Source organism: Vanellus vanellus, assembly GCF_965231255.1.
Source record: "Vanellus vanellus genome assembly, chromosome: 1".
NCBI lineage: Eukaryota > Metazoa > Chordata > Aves > Charadriiformes > Charadriidae > Vanellus > Vanellus vanellus.
The window spans coordinates 149,349,071-149,376,602 of record NC_138905.1 but is presented as its reverse complement, the minus strand read 5'-3'; the positions used below and the strand labels follow the sequence as shown (position 1 = coordinate 149,376,602).

Below are 27,532 nucleotides of genomic sequence, written 5' to 3'. Positions count from 1 at the left end.
ATATGTTCACGTACTGAAAACACAAGAATGAAATATAGGCATAGAGCATCATGTATTTATATGCTGTTTCATACAAGATTATCTCAGAACCTTCTAAATACAAGTTTGTTCTACGGGCAGACACTTCTGTGTCAAAGCAATTGTTCCTTAGGTAAAGGGATGATCTTGGCGTTTGTGTGAGGGTGCATTTGACATCTTCAAAGCTAGGTCTTTTCTGCTTTTCCCTCTATCTCAAGTTGTAATAGATTAATCTCTCCTGAACGAAAGAGTCATTTGTCAGGGTTGCTGATAACTGAAGAGGTGGGGCTGTTCTTCCAGTGGGTTAGAGCTCAACATTAGGACTTGTATGCATAGGTCTGTCTCATGCTTGTGAGCTTGTGACATACAATTCAGCTGTGTTAAAAACTGAAGCTACAAAATTCACCTCTCCCTATCAGAAGCTCATCACCTTTTGGGATTGGTATATCAAGAAGAAAATCCATCAGTCTATGCTTTTGTCCTCTAGCTATACAGAATTCTTTGAGCTGAAGATTTGCTTTTAACAGCCTAAGAACATATTTTTAGGATTGAGGATGTGTTGAGATAGAGCTTTATTCCTCCTTTATTGGCAACTAGCACCAGAATGCTTTCTCATGAACGGGTCAATGCTTTGGACCTCATTTCAGTGATCAGATATGCTGATGTACATGTGCCCTGAAATTTCCTTAATTCATGAAGTCTTCATTTGGGTAAGATAAAGGGCCACTCAAGGATGCTGTTGTTCACACATAGCTGAAGCAGTTCTGATGCCAGGATCTAATTTTCAAGTGTCTCTGTTTCCACTTTTGGCTTTACTAATGAACTTGGCAACCCCATTCAATCCAAATTATGCTACTTGATGATATAGATGCTGGATTACTGTCTTCTTTAGAGCATTTGTGTTCAGTCCAGTGAAAGGCTTTTTAGCAGCAGCAGGGTAAACTCTGGAAGTTGCATCCAGGCAAATGGATTAGAATCTGAGGGTGATGTTCCCTCAGGTATGCTTTTCCTGTGTACACCTAGTTCCAACAGTTTGGGATTATTTACTGGCGCTAAAGGTGACCAGTTTCTGTCTTCAATTTAAGATTTTCTCTGTGGCTATAGCTCATGACCCATTTCTTGCCCCCTCACCTCACAGGTGAATGAGTTGCTATGCTTTTTCATCCTACAGGTCAAGATTTCCTAGAATGATAATCATAGCGCTACAAAAAATTCAGACTCACAGACACGCTTAAAATCAAATTCAACTTCTGAGATGTTAATGGTATTTTTACTGCATCATTGATACCAAGTTCTGATAGTACAGCATAGACCTTTGTAAAATATTCTCCTGAAATGGTGTGTACCTTTAGACCCATCATCCTTCAATTCTCCCTAATACTTTGCATAGTTGCATTTTGATGGTGATACTGATCTCCTTTCTCTTAAAAATGTTAATCTGTAGGGCTCAGGGAGGTTTTCATACCATTCACAGTAGGAAGATTTTTCCTTTTCATATTGGCAGAATCGGACCTTTCCAGAGATCACTTGGCTGTTCATGTCAGTTTCTGACAGATTCAGAAGTAGAGTAAAATTTAAGGAGACACCATCAAAGTGTTTAGTAGGTTGTCAGGATGTCACCGTCAGAACACCAAGGTGGAACTTCCTTTTGTCCATCAGAGTTAAAATGGCATTGGTTACCTTTGTCAAAAGACTTTTCATCATTCACATATGTTTGATTATCCACCTGAAATTCTGTTCTTATCTGTCTCAAATGTGCAGTTAGAGAATCCAGATCTACCAAGCACTAATAGTGCCCTGCCAAGCTCTCAGGTGGCAATTTGTAAAACGCACAACCAGGTAATTTTGTGAGAGTTGTTGCAGAAAATTGTCTACAGAGTAAGATGCGTATTTGGAATGTTGTTTAAAGTTACTTACCATTAAGCCAAGTTGTTTGTAATCCACATGCACATGCCTATATCTGCTTCTCCCTCACAGTTCCTTCTGAAACTCTGGCTGTAGACCTTTGACAATTGACAACTGAAATAATACTAGGCAAACTCTTTAAGAATGAAGCGTGAGTGAAGGATAGTGCATGAGTACTGTGAAGTGAAACATTTTAGTATTGCTTCAATAGATAGCATGTATACTATATTTGGCAAAGTAATGTGTGGACCATACACTGAGAGTGTTCAATTAGTAAGTAATCTGGATTTTTTTTCTGTAGAACAGGCTTAGTTCTAATTACCTTTAAAAAGAAACCACAGAACAGTTTGTGTATGCCAGGAAATTATGATCTGTCTTTTTTTGAGGTTTTCCCTGGAATAAATACAGAATTGTTGTTGTCATTAGGTTTTGTGAAACAGTGTCCTTCTCAACCACACTTTTTTATTCTTTGTTAGGACTGTGACTCTAGACCATGCGACAGACAGTGCAAAAGTAATTGGGAAAGAAACTCTAAACATGTTTCACACGATGAAACTGAACATATCAGATATGCGAGGGGTGAGTTAATGGGAAAACTGAATATTTTTCTCTTTATCCATCTTTGTGTTCTTTCATAAATTTTCAGTTCTCCAGGATAGACAATAACCAAACTTAAGGAAAAATGTTGATAATACAAAGCTTATGTAAATTAGGTTATGCAATCATATAATGTTTTGTGTGTTTACCTTTGAAAAACATGGTTACAAAGCCATAAATGTAAAAAAAGATTTTATTGTGGTCTGGATTAATCCACAGTTTAAAACAGCCTGAGGTAACAAAGTTAGACTGTATCTTCTATAATTCTGTTAGCACGTGTAAATTTTACTTTGCCTTAGAATTTTCTGTAAACTTTTGCACAGTTATTAGTTAAGTAACTAATATAAATACTGCTTGTAGTACCTACCAAAGATACAGATTGGAGGAGTTTTTGCTCTAGACTGCAAGTCTTAGAGCCAGACAAGATACCAGCCCCTGGTTTGGCCTTTATTTGAAGGTGAATCGCTGGCTGTTTTGAATCATGATTTATTTTAGAACACTCTTGCTTATCTCAGTGGTTTTTTCATAGCAGTGTGAATCCATGATAAGACTATTTTGGCATCAGCCATTTGTAACAACCGGGCACAGAGGCTTGGTTTTTAACCAAACCTGCATTTATTGGTCATCTAGATGTAGAAGTAGGGTTTTGATTCACAATGTTGCCTTGCAAAGTCAGCTCCATTGCTTAGGTTTCTTCATGGAGCTAAGGAAATATTTATCATCCTCTCCCTGTCTTTTTCTAGTTTTTTGTCTGTCTCCTTCCTTTACTGTCTTTCCTGACTTCTTACGTTGTTCTGTTTCACTTGATTTCTTTAGCCCTTGTTTTAGAGGATTCTCCTTTAAAGTTAGTATTCCGTGGATGTTGTACATGTTTTGCAAAACAATGTACTACTTCCAACCAGGTGGCTCTGTTCAGTTCTGGAGGGGCCATTCAGTTCTAGATTATGAAATAAAGTGCAGATGTATCCAAGGTCCCTCAGTAGCATTCTTTCCAACTGACTTTAGACACATCCAATGTCTATGTTTATATTAGAGCTAGTCCCCTTAAGCTTCACTTGTATGTGAGGTGAGTAGTTCTTTAAAGTGTCCTTTTTCTCACAATACCTAGAAAAGGTCCTTAGCTGTTTGTGCCTACACTTGGGCAGATGAATCCACTCACTTGTCCCGTAGACTTAATGTAACACTTACACACTTGTCCTAAAAGGCAAAAAAAACCCAAGGCAGAGTTTTTGTACAGCACAGCAAACACAATATTCCAAAGGCTTCTTATAAATTTTACAACTTAAATCTAGAAATATTTGAAAGCAAAAAGGTAAAAGTGCAAAGATAAACTTTTTACAATGACGTTTCAATATCTCATTAATTGCAACTAAGAAACCTTGCTATGTAATTATAGAAGACAACCTGTTGAAAATACATACATGAGCTCCTTCATGCTTTCTGAGTCCTATATACAATTCTTTTTTTAAGTGTTGGATTTTTTCTTAATAATTATGGAAGATTAGCAGTAAACTTGCACAATGTACCAGTGCATTCTTAGTTGGACACAGTTTTTGCACCCCTGTTGATTCGGTATTTAAAAGTTAATGAAAAGTGAGGATGTCTTTCAAAATGAGGAACACCTCATCTGATAAAGACTACTTTCACCAAAGTACTTTCATCCATTGAGACTTCGTGAAAGCCATGTGTAGAAGTAAAACAACATTATTTTCTCATTTGTAGACTGAAGTGATGGGTTTAGTATAGATTCTTTTCAGGAAAAACATTCCTTTCTTGTACAGGTAGCTATATTTAAAACTAATCACTTCCTGGTCAGTACTTCTGTATTTGTTAGTGTATAAGAAATTTCATAATAAACGCATTGTTTCATAATACTATTGACAGCACTTCTCTATATCAAAGAAGTTAAGATGGTAGTACCTTTGCAATTTCTTAGTGGTTGTGGTGGATAATCCAGGGATTTGTTTGGGATGTTTTTAGTGGCTGTTTATGTGTATTTCAACATGCTTTTATTCATTCTCTCCCCACCCACAACAGGCAGCCAATTTCAGAGAAGGCAATGCTATTATGAACGAATTACAGATATTTTTTTTTATTTTTTTTTAACTTCATAAAATAAATGTATTAATGTTTTGGATTTAGGTTGGAATTCAGGTACAGCAGTTAGTTCCCATCAGTAAAACCACGTCGGCTTGCTCAACAGTACAATCTGGACACTTACCTGGTGGATCACATTCAGTGATCGATCTTTTCCATGTTCAGAAAGCAAAAAAGTGCTCAGAAGAAGAACATAAGGAAGGTCAGTAAGCTTTATACTTTGAATGTGTGATAATGATGACTTCTGAAAGGCTCCAGCATAGATAACCTTTTGGAATACTTATTCGATATTATACTAGTACAAATTATTTAACATGAACTCTTCGAAAGCGGATTTGGCTGCTGCAAATGAAAACGCTACAAGTAAAACTTCGTATAGGATTATTCCAATAATTTTCAAAAGTTAATAGTAATAAAGGATATTTTAAAATAGAAAGTGTTATCATTATGCTGTATATTGTGTAAAATATGGAAGAAAACTGGAAATGAGCTTTACTGTATCTTGAATCTTCAGAGTGTTTTTAACTATTAGGTGATCATTCTGTATTTTGTTTTCATATGTATAGTATTTGTCGCTGCTATGGACCTTGAAATATCTTCTGATTCAAGAACTTGCACTTTTCTTCCATCTCGTGGCACCCATCTTGCATCTGGTCTCAATTCTAACATTAACAACGCTGAGTCTGCTGTCAAATGGAATGGCGTACATTCTCCTGTCAGCGTAAAATCCAGGCTTAATTTGAGTATTGAAGTTCCATCCGCTTCCCAGGTAAAATCCGAGAATGTAAAATGTCTCAATATATTGTAATAACTTGCGATTGTTTGTCTTAATTGGAGAGAGAAAAAAAGTTACATTACACATGTTCTTGAAGAAAAAGAGCTCTAGTAGAATACGATGCACAGTAAGAAACTTATTGATTCAAAACTATTTTGCCTTAATAAAAGGATTTTTACAGAGCAGTCATTTGTAGACTGACTCAAAAAAAGTTTACATTTTTTGAAAGAAAAAAATATAGTTTTCCAGTATCTTTTTCCTTTCCTGTTACTTGCTAAAGGATTGGAATGGAACAAGGAATGGAAAAGATGCTGAAGATGAAGTATTAAAAACCTTTACCTTCCACCTTTCAGAACCAAAGCCCAGAGCCTAATTATAAAAAACATGAAATAAACTTTAGGATAACTTTCATCAGAGAAATTAGACGTATTCTATAGTTAATGCTCAGTGTTTATATGATTATGATATGATGCAGATTTGTGAATTACCTTTTGTTAGCTATGTTAGCTCTTAAAAATTATTTCTGATTAGCTTAATCACTGATGAGTGGCTCAAGAAGAATTTTGACAAGTACTTTGCGTCATTCTCATGAAGACATAAGTTCTAAATGTTTCCCATCCCTCTTAATGGCAGCAATATTCTTTGCTACAGATGCCAATAAACTATAATCAGGTAGTCATCTCCACATAATTTTTTAAAGCCATGTGTTCTATACCAGTCTTTAAAGTGCACTATAAATCTGTCTTCAAGATTTAATCAGTGAGAAGGAACTGAACGGCAACTAGTCTTACACTACCTCATACACGTTTACAATGGCTATGCTCTAAGTTTATCTCTAAAAGAATGTCAAACTTGTACTTAGATTTAATTATTCATCTTCCTGTGTTTTTTCAAATTTTCTTCAAATAATATTGAAGCTAAGATGCACACTTAACATTTGTACAGAATATCACCTTTTAGATGAGAGGAGGACAATCTTTAAATAAAATATTTAAAATATTTCTGTGGGTTTGGGTGGGTTTCTTGTACGCTTTAACAAAGGAAGAGCCTCCTTATTTCCCACCACATGTTATTCAAGCCGACATCTGTGATAAGGGTCTACTATGAGCAAGGTGCACTGAATTCTGTAGGTATGTTAGGTATAAGCAGATTTACATACTTTTCTGTAAAAATCTGTAATTTTAATTTCTGTAATTTAAATCTGTAAAAGCATTTGTTGATGTTCTGTTAACAGCTTTACCAAATGTTTATACATTTTTAGAAGCCAATTATGCTTTTGTCAGAAAACTTTTTTCCATAATGCAATACTCATGCTAGCTCAGGATCTAAAAGCAACTTGACTGAACAACGTGAAGCTCCATGTACTCACTCTCCTATAGGAGGAATATGTATGAACAAGTGAAAATGCACTAGCTGTGCAGTAAAGTTCGTAAAGCTTTTGTGGCCTTATGGCACAATATGCTTATCTTTCCTTCTGCTTTATAAGCATATTATAAGATGGAATATAATATGGAATTCAGTACAGGGAAGGAGTGGTGACAGTTAGTCCCATACTGCTGTTTGTGTACTGTGTGCTAGGAGAGCAACAGCAAGATATTTTACTCCCAGGATTTCCAGAAAATGTTTATAGAAGTATATATGTAGCAAATTTGGAATGAGGGAACGCAAACAGAATATAGAGATTAATAATACAGACAGCTTTCATCAAAACCTCTCAGTTACCATAAGCAAAGTATCTTTTCATAGATAATTTGTGTTTCTCTGTAAATCCAGAATCTGTTCATAAACTCCAAATATTCTTCTTAAAGGTAAGAGATAAAGTTTTCTAACACTGCTATGGAGTCTCGTTTAGCAGAACTTACAGGCGAATATTGGCATTTATCTACACAGTTTTACTCAAATTTTACTTGTGAGAAAAATGATGCTGTAAATCTGCTTGTCAGTTCCATTCATTCTGTCACTTGTGCAGCTGTCATTTTATACAGCAATTTCTGGGTACTGAGGGGTCATTTCAGTTGTTTAGTTGATAATTGATGGTAAGTATGAGTTACAGCAAGCAAAAATTAGAATCTAAAGCTTATTTCATTATCAAAATCTATGACAAGAGTCTGACAGTATGCAAACATATGTGATACCATTAAAGTAAATTAGTAGCATGTATCCTAGAACAACATAAAGAAAAAGATTAATTGCTTACTGCTTTGTACAAGACACCAATTTAGTATTCATATCAACATGTTGCCTATATAATTTGAACTCAGAATTTGGGTTTCCTTATCCCTAGGTAGGTGTAGAGGGAACGTTATATATGATTTGTGATGAGAACACTGAACATAGTGAAAAGGTAAAACTGAGCATTCGTATTTACTGAACTGCCTAGTCTTAAACGGTATTTTTACATTTTGCTGCTGCAGAGTGTAATTGTCAGGTTCATGTTTGCAGACACAGATTAAAATTAATATCTTTTTTTCTAAAATTCAAGAACTGTAGAACTATTTTTTGAGTAAAATTAACTGTTACCTATTCCTCAGAAAAATCTAACAGCTTTTACATGTTTGCAGCTAGATAAGTCTGTGGTAGAAGCTCTGCCGCCTGATCTCCGAGAACAAGTAGAGCAAATATACACCATTCAGCAAGGAGAGAATTACGGAGATAGCAAAAAAGAGACAATAAATGGATGTAACTCTGCACTTCTGTCACAACCAGTTGGAACAGTGCTTTTACAAATACCAGAGCTCCAAGAACCAAATACCAATACGGGAATTAATGTGATAGCCTTGCCAGCTTTCTCACAGGTAGGATGTTTGCAGGGTATCAATAAACATCAACTTTCTACCTATAGGAAGAGTTAACAGTTTTTTCTTGAGACAGCATTACTAGAATCTGTGACCAAAATTATTTATGATCCTTTAATATCTTAAGAAGTCTGTGCTTTTAAATGTAGCTTGATCTATATAACACAGTATGATAGTATTTATTAAAGATTTATAGTCATCAGTATGCCTGTTTGCTGTTATTTAATGTAAAGCCGCCTCATTTACACTTTGCTTTGTGATCCAGTGTGTAAATAGCCTTTTTTTCTGCATTGCAGCTGAGTTACACTGCACCATCAGTCTGAAGCAGTCCTGAAATCTGCTTAGCTAGTCACAGGAGACTCACTCTCTTTAAGTGGATGTTTTGATGGTGTAAAGCCAACCTCTACTAGCTTCTGTAGAGATGTGATTATTTGTATCACATTCCTGGGAGAAAGGAAGGCATGGCTAAAGATTGTGCATATTTCCATAATTTTTAAATGAGCTCATATACAGCATGTCCGGGATGAGGAAAGTGCGAAGTTGTTCCTCAGAATAGGAGTCTGAAGGGGGAGCAGGTAGTAGTAATGATGCTTCTAATGATATCCCACCCTTCAATCCAAGATGGTGCTGAACAAATGTAGGGTAAAAATAAAAAAAAAAATAAATCAAAGATTGAGTTACCCAATGATGCATATGGCGTCATTTAAAATAGAGCAGTAATTTTATTTTTCTATTTGCTATGCCATTGCTGTTCTCAAACTGAGTGGTACCACCTAAGCAGATTTACAGAGAGATATTTGTTGCTGGTTCTAAAGTATAATGCTGCTTAGCTGACAAAGAATCCAGAGAAAATTAGATAGAAATTCCTGACTTGTTTTCAGTTAATGGTAGTTAATGCATAATTGTTATTTGGAAGATGTGTAGTCTATTCTACTACTAAAATTTCTTCGCCTTGGTTCAAGTTCATTGGTTCAAAAACAGTTGTGTCAGTTTTTATTCCTGAACTGCAAAGTTGGGTTTCCCCTGTGGAAGTACTGTGTGAATAGTATATGAACTCGCCGTACCCCAGCTGTTCTAAATTATGTAGTTACCTTTATTCATAGGCAAGAGTTTATCTTGGACTTGTGTGTTAAATTATGCTGTGCTTTAAAGTACAGCCCTCCACACTTGTTTTACCACTCAGTACTGTTTTTCAGGGTAAATTTTAACTGCATATGGCTTTCTATAAAAATTGTATTTAGTTTGTGTTTATGCTGTATCTGTCTAGTAATTAGGTAGTTGAGAATTGATTGCTGGGGTTTTTTTATTATAACAGCATTACTTCTTGAAATCGTCTTAGAAATACACACTCAAATGCACTGTTTTTTCTGTCTCTATCTCCTAATGCATTTTGTGCCTCTGTTACTTGATCCAAAAATGTCAGCTTAGGAGAGTAGCTCAAGAAGAATTGGCTACTTCCTATTTATTTGTTGGGGATATCCATACTATTTTAGAATGCCTTATGCTTGTACCCCAGATTTCCTCCTGAAAACCATTCCACTTCCTTTATTGGCAAAAAGAGAACTAAGATTTAAAATCTTCATTTTCTGAGTTAGGTCCAAGTTTAATACCTAGAATAATATGGTTAAATAGCTTACTTAGAAAACTTAGAAAACTGCTAAAACCAGTTCATTAATGCAAGAGGATTTTTTTCTGTGAATTTAATTCAAGAATATCATCTTTGTCTAAATACAGTTTTACACAATTTTTTAATTGTTCAAAGTCTTTGTTGAATTGTATATTGTATAAGTGGACACAAACACTTAAAATTACTTTCTTTCAAATGATGCAATGAACTAAGTAGTAATAGGATTCAGATATAGAAATATTACAAGCCACTCCAAATTCAGTACTTTAGCTACATCAACTCAGCAAATGTAAATAATGCTGTGCCATCTTTTTATAGCTTAATTAGGTTTGATTTTCAAACCTTCATTCCTTTTGTCTGAACTGTGTTTTTATGACCAGGTGCCAAGTTAATTGCCTGACAGTGATTTATTCATTAGAAAACATGTGGAAAATTTCCTTTGTTGGGTAAGATTTTCCCATAAAAAGAATCCAGATAGGTTGTGTTCATTTCCATCAGCTGCTGAAGTAATCTTAAAATTTAGAAGAGCTGCATATCTCTGCAGCAGCTGAATCTTGTAAAATCACAGGATGCAAGAAGTAAAGATTACAGATGCTTAGAAATGAACGACATTTGTAGTAGTGGAGTTAATTACCAGTGGCAAATTTGCACCTCATTCTTACATTGTCTTAGCATGGTATAAAAGCACATAAAAAAAAAAAAAAAAGAAAGATAGCTCTATGCTGAGGTAATAACATGAATTAATAAAATCATAACATGAATTAATAAAATCAAGGTTCTCCATAATGTGAATGTGATACAGCTAAAAGAAAGCTATGTTAGAATACTCTGGCTGTACAATAAATTACCCGAAACTCCAATTAATTAGTGTAGAATTCATACAAACTTGACTGATGGCTGTTCTAACTGAATGTTTACATGTTACGCTTTCAGAGGGAAATGATAGGGGGAATAACAAAACCACGTCCCATTCGCTGTAGTGCATTATTTCTGCATGAATTTTTAAGTGGTGTACACAAAAAACGGTGTTAATTCAGGGCCTCCCAAATTCCTGACTCTCAAATGCTTAACCAGAGAACACTAACCTTTTTAAAATAGTTTTATTAAATAAATTATATTTCAAAAATAACTGAAGCCTCTGGACTTAATTGGCTACATTAATGCTTTGTTCTGCGCAATGTATGCAGTAATTGAGATAAGAGTTGCTCCCATTTCCTCCTTTAATTAGTGCGTATTTTGCGTGGGGAGAAATTTGTGTTGGCACATGGAGTTCTAAAAATGGAAAAAATGTTGTGCTAAATTGATGAGTTTTACATGTGGGAGCATGTTCATGTTTATTATCCATATAATGTAGACATCATATGTGTGAATAGCACAGCCTACTTTCCTGACATAACATACATATTTTGGTTTAAAATAAAGATCAAATATCTGTTGAAAATAAGAGGTAACTTTTAATATATATGCATACTGATGTATGAATTGTATTGTGCCTGTAGAAAGTAATAGTAGTTTTGAATAATTTTTTTTTTTGCACATCTCCGAATTTTACTGCTGAAATGAAGGGCTCTCTCCCACTGGGAAGATTTAATCCTCTAAATGATAGGATTTGCTTTTTTGAATTAGGTTTTGCAGATTATGAACTGAAAACACTGTCTAATAATATTGGGAAGCTCAGAATCTGCAACTAGGCTGTCACTAATTTGTTACTTCAGACACACAGTGAGTGAAGATGACCGATAATACATGACGTTTTATTTTGTCCATATGAGTGTACGGCAATTGGCAACAAAAGATGTCAAGCCCCTAGGACAGTTGGAAGGGACTGTGTTTTTGTCAGTCGAACAAGGGGTGAACAACTGTGGGAGAAAGAAATGAAACCCTTTTGCGCTAGTTCAAAATGTGGGGTAGCTGGACTTGCATTTCCTGTCCTTAAAGAAGCTAGACTATTTCCAAGGTTGTTTTGTTTGAGGAGCGTAGCAGCTTCCAGGAAATAGAAGTATCAAAAGAAAAGGAGGAACAAAAGTCTGATTGTCATAGTGTTTGAGTTTGGAAATTTGAAGGGAGCGTTCTCTGAGTTAGATTTAATTGTGCTGTTAATATGGCTGTACTGTATATCAGTAGGTGAATAAAGATTGTGGTGAATAAAGTAGATGAATAAGGATGGGTAGTGTATTATAGGCCCATAAATAGTAATTTAATAAAGTAATGAATGTAGAGTAATATTAAATGGAAAATTTCGTGGTTTTTACAAGCTAAAGTACGTGAAGAAAATGTACCACGTATTTTACAGTGTTTCAGTTATCTCTCATTTATTTTTGCTTGGCATAAAATGTAAATACCTTTCTTATGTGAGTGATCTAGAGGAAAGCAAGCAGTGTTGCTTACTGGTAAAATGATCAAATTAATCTTATGTTACTGTTCAGGTGGACCCTGAGGTTTTTGCTGCACTACCTGCTGAGTTGCAAGCAGAGCTGAAAGATGCATATGATCAAAGGCAAAAGCAATCAGAACAGCAACTGGCTAACACTTTTGGTGAGTATATGTATTACAGTAGTTTTGTATAGGAGTTGTTTACTATTCAAAGAGAGTTATGCAACCCTAAATAACAAACTGGAAAATAGAACTAAAGCTTCTGTGAAGATGCTGTGTTAAATTGAATTTCTGTATTTATTTTTGACAGACTGTCAATTACAACCAGCTGTGCTATCATTTTGCAAACAGATGCCTAGCTTTACTTAAATGGGTAATTAATTCAATTCATGAGGACTGTGGCGCTAAACTTACCCGTGTCCATATGTTTGCAGAATGGAATCTAAACTGGATATGTCTTGTGATTTAAGCATTGCATCTTCAGTACCTAAGTTAGTTAAACTATGTTCAGATAGCATTCTCGTGGTTCCCTGCAACCCATACCACTGGTACGGATTTCAGGCAACTAGAGATACGATACATCTCACCATATGTCTGATAGTTTAATGGTTTTATTCTGAGCTGATCACCCAGGTCTCCTTTTTATAATCTGTAGAAAGAAATAAGATTAATTCCCTGTGAATGTGCTTTCTCATAAAATAGGTATAAATGTCATTGGGTTCATTGCCAGTTAAATACTGCATTATTATAATGAAACCTTGATTTCATAGTCCTTGGACTAATGCAGATAAGTTAGTATGATGGAATGAGAGCTATTTCCTTGGTAAACTGATAAAAGCAGTTTGGGGGGCTTTTTGCTGCTGGTTTTGCTGATAACCACTGGTAGGAAGTCTTAGCGGGTATCTAGGTGGGACAGTGCTCTGACTGAGGCAAAACAATTTGTCCAGTAGGCTTCAGATTTCACCAGCTGTTCATATTCAAGCACTGAAATGCTTGATATTAAAAGGCTTATGAATAGTTGAGTATCCTCTGACTACAGTAATGTCTAGCAGTGCTTTTCAAATACTTACAACATTGCCTGTAACTGGAATGGAACATGAGTGTTAAAGTTGCTTTATCTAGGTTATGTTCTCCCAATTGATCCATAGATTTTGTGGAAGGTAGAGAGTCCCCCTTTCAATGGAAACGTACTAAATTTTAAATGTATCAATCGGTGACTACTCCTGTGTTTTTCAGTGTCAAAAAATCCTCTTCAACACCTGAAGCATGCAACAATGAAAAATAAGAAAAAAATCAGGAAAAAAAATCCAGTCAGTCCTGTAAAAAAGATTCAGAGTCCTTTGAAAAACAAACTTGCTGGCAGCCCTGCAAAAAACATGCCGGCTACATCTGGAAGCCCGCAGAAGCTAATAGATGGTTTCTTGAAACAAGAAGGAACAGCTGCTCAGGTAATTTTAACACTAACAGCTTTCGGTAAAGGTATGCGTGTTTCTTTAGACTTAGCCCATGTTCACAAATGCAGCCTGTTTTCTTTACTGGATTCTTTACTAGACATTTATCTATGTATATATGTGGTGTTACCATATTTGTCAGACCGAGCATTATCAACTTTTATTTTTGGAACAGCCAGAAGCAGTTCCATCTACTTCAGATTCTTCAGGCCCATCAGCTCTGCAGGCTGAACAGCCTGGTTCATTTAGGCCTCAAGCACCCAACCTCGCTGGAGCTGTTGAATTCAATGATGTAAAGACATTGTTGAAAGAATGGATTACAACTATTTCAGGTACGGGATGTCATGCCAGTGGTGATCTTGCATGCATCACAAGGAAAAATATTTTTTTAGGCTTTTTGTGCTTTCATCCTTCTTCCTTCACTCTTCCTTTCATTGGTTATTTTTTTCAGAGTAATCTTGAAGTCTTACTGCCTTGCAATCTTGGAGTAACTTGATTCTTCCTACTCAGTTGTTGTTCCATGGTTTTGCCAGCTCCTGTTTCTTGCTTAACTTCATGAAAATCCACCTGCTCTCTCTTCAACCCATTTGTCAGGCCCTTGTCTTATGCCTTGATGTTACTCGTGTGGGAGGTTTTCCTTATTTTGTCCAACATGTTATAACCACTAGGATAAAAGCTATTGAAAGGGAATTCTATGAACATGTCATTTTAGAGGAAAAGGATTTTTTTTTTTTCCCCAAGATAACTGCTGGAAAAAAATCTAGAATAAAGTGTAAAAGTGTAACACCATTGCTAAATTGTGATTTGAATTTTAACATTATGTCAAACAACTAGCAACACTTTAATATCTTGGGAAATCTGACCTGTGAGATCTTTCATACCCTGGATGTTACTATTCTCCTAAGAGTTTCAAAACAGCCATTCCATTCTAAATCCCCATCCCTGGAAGTGTTCAAGGTCAGGTTGGATGGGGCTTTGAGTAACCTGGTGTAACCATGGGAGGTGTCTGTGCACATGGCAGGGGGTTTGGAACTCGATGATCCTTAAGGTCCCTTCCAACCCAAACCATTCTATGATTCTTTTCCCTTTGGTTAGTATTAGCTTGGCTGTCATTTGTTCTTACGGAAGAAAAAGAAGAGGTCTACAAGACAGATATTTCAGGACCTTGCAGTCCTTTTATGTACACAACTTCTGGTGTTGGGGGGAGGTATGGGAATACAGCAATTGTCAGATTGGTCCCTGGTGCTCTAAAACTGTAGGATTTCTTTCTATTATATTCCAATTATTCTATGATTATATTCTAAGTATACTTAGAGAAAAGTTCTCTCCTTTTTTTGTTGCTTTTTTTTTTTATTACAGATCCTATGGAAGAAGACATTCTACAGGTTGTGAAGTATTGTACTGATCTAATAGAAGAAAAGGATTTGGAAAAGTTAGATCTGGTTGTTAAGTACATGAAAAGGTAGCTTAATTGCTAATATTTGTGACATGTAGACTATTTTTGTTAGAATTTATGCACTAGATGCTTCAATGTGAGGCCACAAGCCCGTTAGACATTCCATTGATGAGTGTAAATATTTTAAGCTTAAATTTTATTCAAAAACTAGGGAGGGGAGAAGTTGGGCTGTTAAAATAGGCAATTTGTGAAAATTGAGTAGCATTTAATAGTATTTGCTACAAAGTCTTTTGTTTCTAGACAAAGGATATCTTTTTTGTCAGCATTGTCCCCATTCTTCATCCTGTTTTCATTCATTTTTTGTGGCACCTCAGATCTTTGATTTCATTCTCCTGCTGTATCCAGATCCTGTCTCACCTCCAACCTATTAAATCCTTTGTTATTACTTAGTTATCGTGCTCTTATTACTCTTCCTGTGAGGCAGGAGGCCCAAGTTCCATTTATGACTTGCTTACTGACTGATACTTAACTATGGAGCTCAGCTTTCATGGAATTGATCAACGCCCAAGAGACTACAGCAGTGTAAAAACTTCACCATGCTTTTGTATTATGGGATGTTGTTAGGCCTCAGGAAATGCAAAACACACAGTGTAGTTAACTGTTTTGTAGAAGGCTGTATAGTGAATTCTTTGTAAAACACTTCAAAAAGCTTCATGTCCTGTTCCTGGTCCCTGTATGTGAGATTTGCACCGATGGCACTGTGTCTCTCCAAAGCCTGGTAACAAGCGTAGGACAAGGAATCAGTAATTGGATGATACACAGTTGTCCATATGATGCTGATGTTAGGTCTTCCAAAGCTGTATGTGTAGGAACCCTCTGCTCTCCTGTAATAGTGATCTAGAAGGGGATTTTGAGACTACAGAGCTGCTTTGTTTTCCTTGGGCATATCCTTAATTTGCCTCTAGTAGCAGCTGAATGATAGAGGCAACTCATAGCTGTCTGTGGGCCTCCATGACTTGGTTCCATTTTTAGCAATAAACACAATATTGTGCCCCCAAAGCCTATTATTTAAATGTCTTAGCATTGGCATTCTTTGGAAGAAAAAAGTAGCATGTATGTGTGGCACGAGGAAGGAAAGGTCAGGATCCAGAATCCTCCCATTTCTCATTCTTCAGAATGAGGTTGGTAGAAGGTCACCACTTCAACCACAGGCGTACAACCACTGCAAAACGCTAACAGTTACAAGGTGGTCTGACACCGTTCAAATCAGAAATTTCACCACTGAATGGCAGAGGGACCCGTGGTATGAGATAAATTTGCAGAGGTGTGGGGCTTTACCTAAAGATTGGATCAAAATACTGTTCCTAGTGAACTGTTGTGATCTTGTTTTCCAGTATGAAGACCAAAACTTACTGTAAAAAGAACTGGTTCTGTAATGGTAATTTTCTCTCTCTCCTCCCTTTTCCCCTTCAGGTTAATGCAGTCATCTGTGGAATCAGTTTGGAATATGGCATTTGACTTCATTCTTGACAATGTTCAGGTAGTTCTACAACAAACTTACGGAAGCACATTAAAAGTTATCTGAACTTGTAGTAAAGAGCTCGATGAGAGCCTGGAGCTCTCTGCTAGCTGTGCCATAAGTGCTTGTGAGGTATTTGCAAAGTGCATGACAGTAATGCCCTGAGTTTTTATAATTTCAAATTTCTTTTTAAACAACAAAGTGTTTTGTACATTTCTTTTCAGAAAGTGCCAAATTTGTCAGTATTGCATGTAAATAATTGTGTTAAAATTCTTTTATTGTAGTATAGAATCTATTTACAAAATGTTTGTTTATAAAGTTTTATGGATTTTTACAGTGAAGTGTTTACAGTTGTTTAATAAAGAACTGTATGTATATTTTTGTACTGATTCTATTTTGTGATGCTTCAGTTTGAATATAGCTAACCCCTTTTATTCATGCCGCAGCTTTGATTCATTTTACAAAGTTTCACACAGTGACACTGCCTCAACAAGCTTAGGAGCCTGTGGTACATTCACCTGCCTGCCTTCTGTTTCTTCTCTGCTGACTTTATTCCACATTTTAAGCCAAGGGAAGAATATTAGCTCACTTTCAGTTTCATCCTTCAAAGACAGAAACCAGCATGGCTCAGCCGTTCCCAAAGCACACATGGTGATAGCTAAAGCACAGTTGCTCTTTGAACTCTCTGTATTCAGGTGTTCTGTCACTTCTGGAGATGTGCACCGGGGGGAGGAAGACAAATAGAGATCTTTAAACAGTTACCCAAAAGCACTGCTGTACTGCAGCTAGGGAGTAGCTGACATGGAGCGCTAAGTCTGTACCAGCCCTCTACGTTGCTCCTGCTTGGGACAGAGCCACCTTCCACTCTTAAAATACCATAGTTACACAACATAACAAAATAGGTTGTAGTGAGCAGCAGAAGTCTTTCAAATGTCGGTCTATACCTGAAATAAACCACCTTACCTGTTTGTGTCCATGGTGGGAAGGTATGCTTGCATCTCTACAGTTTGCAATTTGGGCAAGTTTGCTTTTTCCAGATGTACACCAGCCTCATACAGTCATATTTGGCCCAATACATTGAAGCAAGGCTGTTCAGGTGCCTGGAAAGACTGACCACTTGAAGAAAACACAGGTGGTAAGAAAAATCTTTCATTTTCTGAAGACACAATGAGGGGAAGGGAAATCAGAAGTACCCCATGTAACCCTGGGTGGGTGTGGGCCCACCTGACTGAAAGCTGGAATGCAATCTGGAGCTGGCCCTGGAGCAGGATTTGCACCACGAGCTGAGCTGGAAACATCTCTGCTAGCACAGGGCAGGAGCTGCTGCACTCAGATAAGCTGCAACTAGCAGGACAGCAGCAGGGAACACTCTGCAGTCACTTCACTGGCTGCAGCACAGGTTACAGTACAACAGCACGTTTTAGCTCCAGGTTGGGCCCTAGGCACACCTTGTAACACACTGGGAGAGGTACCAACCTGGCAGCCTTCTACAACAAGGTGAGGGATGAGGGAAGGGCAGTAAATGTTGTTTCCCTTGGTTTAGTAAGGCTTTTCATATATCTCCTGTAACATCCTGGTAGATGAGCTGATGAAGAGATGTAGGTTGAAAGCTACTGGGCAGGCAGGCCCTGGGCATGGTGATCAGTGACACAACGTTCTGTTAGAGGCCAGGCCCAAGTGGTGTAACCCCACAGTACCAGGGCAAATCCTGTTCATCATCTTCATTAATGACCTGGATGATGGGGCAGAGCACAACCCTTGGGCAGGTTTGCTGATGACACAAGATTGGCTGATGTGGCAGAGGGCTGTGCTGCATCCAGAGGCCAACAGACCTGAGAAATGGGCTGGTGGGAACCTCATGAAGTTCAACAAGAAATGCAAAGTTCTCCACCCAGGGAAGAGCTACCCCAGCCACTGAGGGCTAAACTGGCTGGAAAGCAGCACTGCAGATAAGGCCCTGTGGGTTGCTTGAGCCAGCAATACTCCCTCACAGCAAAGGCAGCCAACAGCCTCCCAGGCTGCATGAGGAAGAACATCACCAGCAGGTCAATGGAGGTGAGACACACCTGGAGTACTCCGGGCTCCAGTTCTGGGCTCCTCAGTACAAGGACATGGACATACAGAGCAAGGCCAACACAGACCACAAAGTTGCTTAAGGGAATGGCTCTTCTCTCATAATATAAGGAGGGGTTGAGAGGGCTGGGACTTCAGCCTGGAGAAAAGGCTGGCAGGAGGGAAATCTTAGCCATGCGTACAAACACTCAGTGACAGAATAAGGAAGGTGAAGACACGCTCCTCTGTCATATCAAGTGAAAGGGCACAAGACAATGGGCACAAACTAGTACAGACCATTCCTTTTAACAGATTGTCTGTAGTTGTGGATCCTCCAGCAGTGGAGATGCTCAAAACCCAACTAGACACAGTCCTTGGTGACCTGAGCACAGGGCAGGATTTGGACTTGGTGACTGCAATAGATCCCTAAGTTAGCTCGGGTCCACAGAACTGCATCTGTGTGTAGATACCTGTCTACAGAGAGCGGAAGGGAGAGGGACCTCAGCTCAGCTGAAGCTGTCCAGGTTTGCACCAGTGTCTAGCTTGGGTCTTTCAGAGCCCCTTTAGCTGCTGCTTTTGAAGCTGCCTCCCCCCATTTAAGAAAACTGGCATGTGAACAGTTCACACACAGCAATATATTTACTGAAATTCAAGCAAGTATTTTACCAATTAGGTTTCGGGTACACAACTCTGGTTTTGTAAGTGCTGCTCAAAACATACTTGAAACTTTTTTTTTTTTTTTAAGAAAAAGGACTCTCAAAGCATTACTGAGTGAGGCTATTCATAATTATAATTTCATTGTCCCTCAGTAATCCCCGCTTCAAGCCCTTAAATACTACATTCAACAATTGTCTGCTTCCTTAAAGCCTTCTAAATTCCACAGCAGCAACCCACAAAAATAGCATCAGCCTTTTTACCTGTGGGAAGAACACCCTTCCCCATTTAAGGAAACAATCAAGAGTACATCACAACCACATGTTTGACATCTGGTTTCTTAAGGTAAGAACTTCTTTTATTAGTGTAGTTTTCACGATTGCATAGTTTGCAAAAGAAAAATTGTAACAATTAAATGCAGTCTCCTCACTGTGACCATTCTACTCTAGAGCACTGACGCACCCAGTGATGTGAATTTGCGCCACACACCAGCCACACTGAAAAGGTCCTTTTCAATGGCAAGTTTAAAGTCTAACAAACAAACAAAAAAATCCAGTAAGTTAAAATTCCATTGCCAAAGGAAGGAAGCTGTTAAATGTTCCTTTGTAATGGAGTCCGCACAATCCAAATTATAAAATTCAGATTTTTCCAACAAAGTAATCTAAGTGACAGAAGAAATCTGATCAAACCACTTATTGCAAGTTAAATTCTTGTAAATATTTTAAATGCTAAAAATCTCAGCTACATGTAAGATCCTTATCGATTTTTTTTCAGCTTGTGCTGAAAAAAGTGTTTGTTTAGCTCCTCTCAACATGAGCTGTAAGTTACCAGGAGAGACTGCCTGACCCAGGGATGTGTCAGGCTGTCATCCTGGGCAGGGAACCATGGGGGAAGGAAGGGTAGGAGAACACTGGGATTACATACTGACTCCTTATCACCATCAACCAAACGCCTTTTGAAAGGGTTCGGTCCCACAGCGTCAGATGCAGCATCCAAGGTCACCCCTGGCTTGCACACAACCATTTTACAGGTGCTTACCAGGAGTCTGAGCAGCAGCTGGAGAAGAGATGCCACCTCTAAACTCCTCCCAGCAGAGCCCCTCTGGGAACTGTGACTTGCTAAACACCCAGCTGGCAACTCCAGTGCTTCAGGAACACTGTAAGAGATTTGAGCCACCAAGATCACCACCACACGCAGCGTGTGCTCCAAGATGGGATGTGAAGCCAGAGGAAAACACACCTTCGCTGGAACACACCTCCATGACTTTGCCAAGCGCAGAGGGGCAAGCCTCCACCTGGCATTTCCACGCCTGTCACAGCCCATGAAGTGAAACTTTGTGTATTGAAGCAAACTGTAAAACAAATGGGCTTCTATGTCCATCTCCTTTATTTGCGGCTCTGCATTATAATGATTACAGGTCGACTTTCATGAACTGTACAAGCAGTAAAAGGCGGCCAACTATGCTTTACATCATTGTTTCACACAAAGCAAATACAGAAATATCCAATTGCCTAATTTTCTATTTAAAAAAATTTCTATAGGCACAAAGCAGAAGAATGTTGGAAAAGAGAGCCAAGGGAAGAGGTATGCATAAATAAAGAAGTACTTCTTACATCAAAAATGTCCCAAGAATCACAAAGTCTGCAGAAGCTTGGTTAATCAAATACTGCAGTACTGATCTCATCAGTATAAAAGTGAAAGAGCTTTAGTTCTGTAATAAAAATTCAATTTATTCTATTTTAATTTGGAGAGAGGAAGGGAAAGAGGGTGGAAGGAAGGTGTAAGAGAAGGAAGGGCAAACTTTAAAACAGCAGCCAGTATTAGGAAGGGCAGTAGGAGAGGTGAACAGGCACATTGGAACCATGGGAACATGTAAATTGACCACTGTCAAACCAGTGTAAATTTCTTGGTTTCTCATGGAAAACATTTTATCCACATATTTTCCTCCTAAACTTATCCAACACTGTCTTCAATATATGACTTTGTTGGTAACTTTTAGAACAGGAATAGCGCGTTTATTCCTGCCTCCCCATTGCTGTAAAAAGTTATCTAGATGATTTCAAACACTTTCTTCAGCTCTACTATAAGCTGCCAGTCAGACTTCTGCATTTCATCCCTGAACCAGTCCTTCAGAGCATCGATGGACTGACGACTGATCTGTAACACACAAGACAAACCCATCAGAAAAACACACATGTATTAATAAAGGCAGCTTTTAGCACGCTGGAAGCAGTCCATCTGAAGAACAGGCATCAGTTTGCACAGCAGGAAAGCTCCTAATCCCAGTTTTGCAACTGATCTGCTCCATGATCCATCCCCTCCATTTCCCTTTCTTTCTCCTCACATCCCTCACCTGGGTCTTCAGAGACTGCAGAAGCACAGACCGTCTTGCACCTTGCACAGTAAGGCCTGTGACCAGAGAGGACCTCCCACCTCCCCCAGTGCCCACGGCACCAACACCACCTCCCAGTCCCTGTCACAGGCCCTGCATCTCCCCGGGGAAAGCCCCTGTGGCTACTCACCCCCCATTCATGGGGACGAGCCCCCAGCGTGTGGGTTGCGGGGGGCATCTTATGACATGGTAACTAAAGCAGTTTGGGATGTGGAGAGCTGTGGCTTTGCTTCTGACAGCAGAAAACTGAACAAGGGATCATCTCCTCATCCAAGCCCAGCGTTCCAGAATCAGAGCAGCTACAGTATTGCTATTTATTGCACAATTTCAAAACTAGGCAAACACAATCGCGCTGTAATGCCACAGGGGACTGCTAAGCTGCTCTGAGCACCAGCTACATACAACCATATGCAAATAGCTCATTTAGCATTTTACCCTCTCGGGTGCAGTAAGCTGCAAGGTATTTTTAGCTGCAGTACATCACTCTTTGGCTCCTCTTGAGGGGCACTACTACAAACCTCCAAACAAGGCTACAGAGAAGTTGGGCTGAGCAATGCCCCACGCAAACCATTCCCAGTGTCTCTTCGTCTCTGATGGAAGGTTCCTAGGGTATGTTTTTCAGGCTTCATGCAATATTTCCCCTTCATGCAAGCTACCGCTATGTCATAAGCCCTCTCTAAAAATGCAGATTGCTTTTACCTTACTGACGAGGATATCTGTTGCTTCAAAATGTCGTCCATACATTTTAGGTGATTCACCAGGAATAGGTTCTATTTTAACACATACTTCTTGGCCTTTTTTTGCAACCTCCACTGGCTTATGGTTTACTTCAATACTTGTAACTATTCCAATTTCAACAAACTGTAATACAATGAAGAAGCTGTAATACACATCCACAAAGCCTCTGTGCACACACTCTTCTCTGAATTCCTGTTTATATACACAGACTTGCTCATATGAAGCATTGTGCTGTTGCAGCGGCTGCCTCAGAACTGCAGCAAAACAGGCTGCACTGTAAGCACATCGCACTGAAAAGGGCAGTGACATCAACCCATCCATAGATCATCCAGGATATCAATTTGTTACCCCTTAGAAGCGTCAGGAGTTGACTTTCCCCCCCTGTTAGCCACCAGGAATAACAACTTTGCTCATTACTTCATATCGCAATACACAAATCGCAGCAGGGGAGGGAGAGAGGTTGACCCTCTAGGGGTCAGGTACCCTCTAGCCATGCTTCCTGGCAGTGCCCTGCAGCAGTCCAGAGGCTGTGCCCCACCACCAGGGCACAACTCTGCTCCAGCAGAGACCAGCAAGACCGCTGATCACCAGGAAAGAGACTTGATGCACAAGTCTGAATGCCATCTTGTACCAAAACTCTGTATACCAGGGAAAGGCATGCAAGCGTTTCCTGGTGCATCATCCCAGGAACTACCAGGTAGATCAAACATCCAGTGTGAAGAGGCGCATACTTACGTTTTTGCTAGGTACACACATGGGAGTCCCCTGCTTCACCTGGCCGGCCTCCACAACTACACCCATCACTATTGGGTCACGAGAGTTGAAAATGAACTGAGGGAGTATTTTCATCTTGCAAGGAAATACTGCTATATGCCTGGAAGATAACAAAGAAAAGGCAATTTGAAATAGACCCTGGAACGGTGTACACAACATTAACAGTTCTGTCTTCTCCCACACTTCTTGGTCATTTATTCCAAGAACGTCACTTGGAGAGATATCAAGCAGGAAAAAAGTATTTTCCAGTCTTGCTAGTTCTAGTCAATACTTGATCTTCAAGAACTATAGGGAGCAAAAATCAAGCATGGCTGGCGTGGGTTTTATTTTGACTGGCTTGGACAGTCAACTAAGACCAAGATGAAAGGAACAGTGATTTCACGGTGTAATTAGGTTGTGGAGGTTGTGGAGTCCCCTTCTCTGGAGATTTTCAAGACGCGCCTGGATGCAGTCCTGAGTAATGTGCTCTAGGCAATCCTGCTTTAGCAGGGGAGTTGGACTAGATGATCTCTAGAGGTCCCTTCCAACTCTGAAACTCCATGATTCCATAATTCCGTGATTATCGTCTCAGAAGAGCGCAGGAATAGAAATATTACTGCCTCAACCCATCACAGGGACTCCAAAAATTCAAGATTTTTGTTTGTAAAAGGAACAAATATGTTCAAATACTGAGGCATACAAACTCTAATTGGGATCAATACAAAATTAAATACATTTTCATTTATTTTGTCTGTCCTTACTTCATTGAGGATCAGCCAATGACACAGACCCCAAAAATTAATTTTGGGTCCCTATAAATTCTTAAATGATTGCATATTCATGTTACTGCCGTCAGAATTAAGCCCTATACACTGGAATTGCATAAATATGAAACAACAGAATCCAAATCCCTTTAGGTTTGTTTTTTTAACTCTGCAAGACTAACCCATCTGTCACAAACTAGGAACAGAAGCCAAGTACACAAAGCAAACTGTAATAAGAAAGCTCCATATTACATAAGAGTTTTAGCTAAATCTTTCAACTGCTTCGCAGCTTTCACCCTAGTAAGCCTAATCCCAGGGCTAAACAGTTACACTGGAGTTATTGTCCTATCCTCTTCTTCCTTTCCTTCCCATCAGATCTACATGCTAAATAATACGGAAACAAGAAGTTAAATGCAATTTCATTTCTAGTAAGAAAATTAAAAGACAATTATTTGGGAAGCATGGAGAATAGGATTGCTTTTACTTACTTGAATTCCTCCTGTTTCTGCTTTTTGTAGTCTTGTCTATACTTTGTGAAGGCATCAAATAAGTGATAAATTATTTCAGCACTAAAAATTCGAACTCCTAAACTATCAGCCATTTCCTGTGCATCACGTTCAATCCTCACATCAAACGCTAGAATGACTGCATATCTGTAAGTGAAAATAAGTCAAACAGTTTACTAGATGGATCATAGAACCAGCGCTAAGGGGGGCCCCCCCTGAAACGCCACGGTGCATTAATCAATGTAGTAAAGCAAAGAAGTTACTTACTGTGGGTCGTGCTCCAACATAACTGATGCCTTCATAACGTCTTTTTTATGGACAGGACCTATATTAATTCCTGAATACTGTTGAAGAGGAAAGCCACACAAATCAGTCACTAATCTTTGAGTTGAGAGGAAACAGTTACCAACTAAATTGTAGAAACAACATCAGGTACAGCACAGAAGTACTTACTGGCACTTCTGATGTTTTAAGAAATTCAAGTAATGCTTCTAAAGAGCCTAAAGTAGAAGCCTGGACATAAACGCCTTTCTCTTCTAATTTGATTGCATTCAGTGTTTGCTTCAGTTCGTGTATTAGTTCATCCTTTAGAAACAAAAAAAGTAAAAAAAAAAAAAAAAAGGAAAGAAAAAAAGCAAGCTTTAGTTCTACTGCTACTTATGCCTCAGGATACAAAGTCTTTCTGTTTGTGAGCTGCTGCAAGCACGTGACAGCCATACTGATAGGTACCGACATACAGATTTGCAGTATAGGCCATGCACAGCCCCGTAATGCACGGCTGCTTGTGTCTGGCATTAGAAAAGCCTGAACTGAACTGGACTTGAGGATTTTGCAAGAAGGCAATCACGTAACAGAAAGCAGATGCCCATCCGGGGAGTTAGTAACATTTTGCTGCAGACTACACATCGCTCTCCCCAGCGCTGTAAGTTCCTACTGGTAAGACTGAGCAAACGCACCCCCAAGGGCCTGTGACGGCACCTTTGGTTGCCCAACTGAGCATCATCAATAAAAGCAGACACTCCTAAAAGCATGAGCTGGAAAGGACTCTGAATGCTCTTAAGGTCTAGGTACAAAACAGATGATAAAAGACCAGCAAGGCCATCTTGCTGCTTCCAGAGAATTTTAGAAAAAACATTTTTTAAGATGCCATGCCTTTTAAACCCACTCAATCTTTTCCTCTGCCAGATGAACGGGTGCTGCATTTACATTATACCCTCACATATCTACTACTCGTACCCAGAAAAACAGTCCGTATGTGGAGGACCTGAAAGATTAACCTCCCTTTACAGGCAAAGATAAGTAGACAGAAGGCCAAAGTAAAACTGTGGTTACAAGTAAGCTATCAACATGTGCGTTTCCCTTTTAAACTAACTTCCTGACTTTGGAGAACAGGAGCAGCTCATCTCAATTTTGGCTTTAAGATACCTGCGTTCTTTCCTCTGCCATTTTAAAAGTATAAGTCACAAAAGAAATTTACTAAATAAGTCTTAAATCAAGCTTTGCAATTATGATGGTTTGAAGAACTTTACTAGCAGATATTTGCCTAATAAAATTTAATTGAAATATATGCATAAATTACTACAAGTACCAAATCAGTAATTAACATACAGTCAAACTATGCTATGATAACTTGTTTTCAAATCTTATTCTACCAGCAGAGACACCCCAGCAAAATATCAGGGAAAAGCTAAGGGCCAAGATACTAAAGCCATCACCACACTAATGCTTCATCACATGGACACAAGGCTACAGCACATTAATGTAACAGTTTTTAAAAGGCAACCAAAAAAAGCAAGTTACTTGCATACTGAGCACTCAATATTTGAACAAGCTGCTTCACCAGAGAACTCTGTTACCCTCAGGTTATGTGTCTTATTTCAACATTAGCCATCTCACCTTGAGAACTGGGACTTCATCCTCTTTATAAGCTACAAGCAATGGCAAACCAGCCAATGTTTTTTCCAGATCTTTCCCAAGAATCTTCACGCCTTGAGCAGCAACAACCTCTTTGTGCTTTTCATACTGGTTCTGAAAAGGAGAACACACAAGAGCAAAGAGTTCACAGAGATGCTATGCAGTAACACAAAGCAGTGCTGAGCAGCTAAAGAACTTGCCACCAGCCAGCACAGCAGAGAGCATGACAGTGAAGTCCAGCAGCTCCCCCATCTTTAGTCAGTGATTTTCTCCACTTTGCATTTTCATGTTTCGGTCCTCATGCTCCTCTCCCTTCAGATACCCACCCCTGCCAAGGGGGGCAGGGCAGAGGAAATAATCTGAAAACAGAGGAGAAGGCTAAAAAGGAATGCATAGTAGAAAAGAGCAAACACCGATAGGCAGCTGCTCACTGAACCTACAAATTCAGGCCCATAAGGAAGAAAGGGGAAGATGCCGACAGCTCCACGAAAGTACCAAAGCTTAGCGAATACAGCCCGAGGCTCTGTACAGGAAGAGCTGTCTCATTCTCCCACTGGAGACCTACCATCCAGTCTTCTCATGTACACAGTTCCACGCTTGATTTCCCAGGTGCTCCTCCCCCCCCAGGTGAACCTTGAAGATCCCTCCCCACTCAGGGCACAGCTTTAAGGTAATCACAGAAGCAGTTATTTCTGAAGACCATTAAAATCAACGTTGGAGGGATTTTTCTGGTTTTTCTTCATTTCTTTTGTTTAGGAGATGTCCCATCCTTTTCTTGAAACTGCAAGGTAGCTTCCTTCCTCAGTAAGGACTTTGTTTCTGCAAGCCTCTATTCTTTAGCCCTCCACCCCAAAATTTGGGTCTTATTTCAAGGATGACAATACCCCACAGACAGGCCAAATAGAAATGTATCCTCACTGCCTGCTTCAAAAAAAAAAAAAAGCCACAACAGCTTCCCTAGGTTCACTTCCCCAGCTAAAGGTTCCCAAATCCAGTGTCCTTCATCATGGTGCTGGTACCCTGCATTCCATCTCCCCACAAAGTGCAGAAACTCATCTGAAGATCTTGTTGACAGGAACCTGTGATCTGTTACGTTGCTATTGAGTCCCACAAAAAAACTTCAGTCTCACAAGAGTTTCATACACCAGTTTATCTTCTGCTTTGAATAAAGGGAAACAAATAGACTGAAATGCTTTCAATTCATTC

At 38.9% G+C, this 27,532-nt stretch overlaps 2 protein-coding genes across 3 annotated transcripts in view; one reads left to right on the top strand and one right to left on the bottom strand.

Annotated features, from left to right (window-relative positions):
• The window catches only part of REV1 (REV1 DNA directed polymerase), a 64,466-nt gene extending 47,552 nt beyond the window's left edge, over window positions 1-16,914 (top strand). Inside the window, exons 15-23 of the mRNA XM_082479378.1 lie at window positions 2,400-2,502; window positions 4,663-4,819; window positions 5,184-5,386; window positions 7,954-8,187; window positions 12,241-12,349; window positions 13,424-13,635; window positions 13,814-13,970; window positions 14,998-15,100; window positions 16,508-16,914. Of these exons, the coding sequence (XP_082335504.1) occupies window positions 2,400-2,502; window positions 4,663-4,819; window positions 5,184-5,386; window positions 7,954-8,187; window positions 12,241-12,349; window positions 13,424-13,635; window positions 13,814-13,970; window positions 14,998-15,100; window positions 16,508-16,619 (1,390 nt within the window). The 3' untranslated portion in view covers window positions 16,620-16,914. The remainder of the gene's footprint in view (window positions 1-2,399; window positions 2,503-4,662; window positions 4,820-5,183; window positions 5,387-7,953; window positions 8,188-12,240; window positions 12,350-13,423; window positions 13,636-13,813; window positions 13,971-14,997; window positions 15,101-16,507) is intronic.
• Window positions 16,915-20,627: 3,713 nt separating this feature from the next.
• The window catches only part of EIF5B (eukaryotic translation initiation factor 5B), a 38,685-nt gene continuing 31,780 nt past the window's right edge, over window positions 20,628-27,532 (bottom strand). For both annotated transcript variants that reach the window (XM_082481705.1, XM_082481706.1), the window contains 7 exons: window positions 26,309-26,440; window positions 24,866-24,997; window positions 24,680-24,756; window positions 24,395-24,559; window positions 23,125-23,263; window positions 22,351-22,512; window positions 20,628-21,416 (listed from right to left, as the gene is read on the bottom strand). In XM_082481705.1, coding sequence (XP_082337831.1) covers window positions 21,309-21,416; window positions 22,351-22,512; window positions 23,125-23,263; window positions 24,395-24,559; window positions 24,680-24,756; window positions 24,866-24,997; window positions 26,309-26,440 — 915 coding nt within the window. In that variant the 3' untranslated portion in view covers window positions 20,628-21,308. The remainder of the gene's footprint in view (window positions 21,417-22,350; window positions 22,513-23,124; window positions 23,264-24,394; window positions 24,560-24,679; window positions 24,757-24,865; window positions 24,998-26,308; window positions 26,441-27,532) is intronic.